General features: G+C 51.8%; 1 protein-coding gene across 1 annotated transcript in view; it reads left to right on the forward strand.

Moving 5' to 3' along the window:
• LOC102042769 overlaps positions 1 to 913 on the forward strand; it is a 3482-nt gene extending 2569 nt beyond the window's left edge. Inside the window, exons 3-4 of the mRNA XM_031065749.1 lie at positions 78 to 264; positions 802 to 913. Coding sequence (XP_030921609.1) covers positions 78 to 264; positions 802 to 913 — 299 coding nt within the window. The remainder of the gene's footprint in view (positions 1 to 77; positions 265 to 801) is intronic.
• The last annotated feature ends 1550 nt before the right edge of the window (positions 914 to 2463 follow it).

The raw sequence follows: 2463 nt of genomic DNA on the forward strand, positions 1-2463 counted from the left end.
GCGGCGGCCGGGCCACCGGGACAGCGCCCTCGCTCCGCAGTCGCGCCCTGCCCGATCCCTGCGCTCTCCCTCCGCAGGGCTCTGGGCACAGCCGAGGCTGCAGGAGGCCGGCGGAGGGCAGCGAGCGCCCGGGGACTCCGTCACCCTCTCCTGCCGTGGATCCGGATTCATCTTTAGGAATTCTGACATTTATTGGTACCGTCAGTTCCCCGGAGGCATGCCAGAGTGGGTGTCTTTCATCCACTACTCGGGCCATGTAAAGAGGTACGGAGCAGCAGTGCAGGGTCGGGCCACAGTCTCACGGGACAATTCCCAGTCTCAGTCGTCTCTGGTTTTGCGGGCTCTGCAACCCAGCGACTCTGCCCGCTACTTCTGTGCCATTCACACAGAGACAGGAAACCCAGCTGAGCTGGAACACAAACCTCCCGGGGCCTGGCATGGGGTGTGTTAGATGGAGGGAAGGTCAGAGCCACCAGGAGCCTGGAGTTGATGGGTCTCAGGTCTGTTACCAAGGAGATCAAAGGCAGGTGTTCCTGGCTTTAACTGCACACTGCCAAGATTCCAGTTTATTGTCAAATTAAAACAGAGTAGAATTGTGAGTGACAACAACATCAAAAAGCATTAAAACACCTTGGCCCTGCTGAAGCTTTGCTTCATCCCAGGTTTGCCTTCAATCCTGCATACCTGATTTCTCTCCCTTTTCTGTCCAAAAGGCAGAGGACCAGTGGGAAAGGGGTCAATTCCTACACTTCTCATATGGCTCCTTCAGAATCAACCTGCTCTAGCCTGGCTTCTCCACAGGCTCCACTTCCCTCAGGCCACAACCAAACAGTTTGTGAGTTTCTCCAAGCATGGAGACTCCACAAGGGGCCTGGACAACCTGCACTGGTGCTTGGTTATGCTCACACTGTGAGGCTGCACTGTGGTGCCATATACCATAACTCCAAAAAGCCACTTTCCTCCTTCGTTCTCTGAGTCTTATTTCTGAAAATGATGTATTACTGTATGGAATAATCCTTTGTTAATTTGGCAACACCTGTCCTGGCTATTTCTCTTCTCAGCATTTTGTCCACGGCAAGCCTACTCACTGTTGGGACAGTATGCAAATCAGAGAAGGTCACGATGTTCTGTCAGCACTAATTGAGCAACAGTTAAAACATCCCCCTGCCTGTGCCATCAGCAGTACTACAAAAAAAAAAAACTTTATCCCACTGAAAATTAGTACAGCTTTTTGAGTTGCCTCAGGTTCCATTTCTCCAGCCTGCCGAGGTCCCTCTGGGTGGCAGCACAACCCTGCTGTGTAGCCCCTCATACTATTGTTTCATTAATGAATTTGCTGGGGTTCATATTTATTTTCATCTTCCTAAAGATGGCTAAAGATGTTAAAATAGACCCAACACTGACCCTGGGGTGCCTTGCTAGACACTGATTTCCAACTAGACCTCATGCCACTGATCACAACTGTTAGGGATCCTCTGTCTGTCCACTGTTCTGTCCAGATCACCATCTACTCATTCAGCTGAGACTTTATCAGCTTCTCGTAGGAGGACCCAAGTTGGAAGGACAGTGTTGAAAGCCTTCCTGAAGGCAAGGTAAACAATGCACACTGCTCTCCCCTCATCTACAAAGCCAATCATTTCAGCATAGAAGTTCATTATCAACTCTGTCAAGTGTGAGTTCTCCTTGGTGAGTCCTGCAAACATTCTTGTGCTTCATGTGCCTGGAAATTATTCCCAGGATTAGGTGCTCCATCAGCATCTCAGGGCTTGAGGGAAGATCCCTGGGTCCTCTTTCTTGTCCTTCTTGCAGATAGTGACATTTGCTTTCCTCCAGCAGTCCTCGGGTACCTCCCCAAAACAACATTATCATTCAAAAGTCATTGAGAGCCTCCTTTCTCCAGACTATTCCCCTTCATTCCTGAAGAACATCCCTGATCTAGGACGTTCTACCCCAGGGGGCGCTGGTCTCTCTAAAGCTAGAAGGTATTGCATGAATCTCTCAGAATAGAGAACTATTTTATTAACACCCCGGGAAAGGTTATGGGAAGTTAGGAAATATTATATTTGGGGTGATGCTGGAAACCCCAAAATATCACAGCCTCGGGGGGACTCTACTCAGGACAGACAAGATGCACAGATCCCTACCCTGATGATATTCTGTACTCTTGCAGTATTTAGAACTTTGGCAGGGTTTTCTTAGAAGGACTGAGGCGTCAACACCTTTGAAAGAGCTCCCAGAGCAAGAAACCAGGAGAGCGATGGAAGCGCGCTGATAGCCCCGGGACATCAGCCTTCATCTCCCGGGGCGCCTCTGCTGCTCTGCCTACGCAGCTGCCAGCGTCCCTCGCCGAGCCCCCGTTCTCCTGAGTCCTCCCCTCCCCGTGGGACAGCCGGGCCCCGGGGCGGGTGTGTCGGGGCGGGCAGAGGCGCCGGCGCTGCCCCGGCGAGGCGGGGCCGGGCGGCA

This window comes from Geospiza fortis, unplaced genomic scaffold (assembly GCF_000277835.1).
Source record: "Geospiza fortis unplaced genomic scaffold, GeoFor_1.0 scaffold883, whole genome shotgun sequence".
NCBI lineage: Eukaryota > Metazoa > Chordata > Aves > Passeriformes > Thraupidae > Geospiza > Geospiza fortis.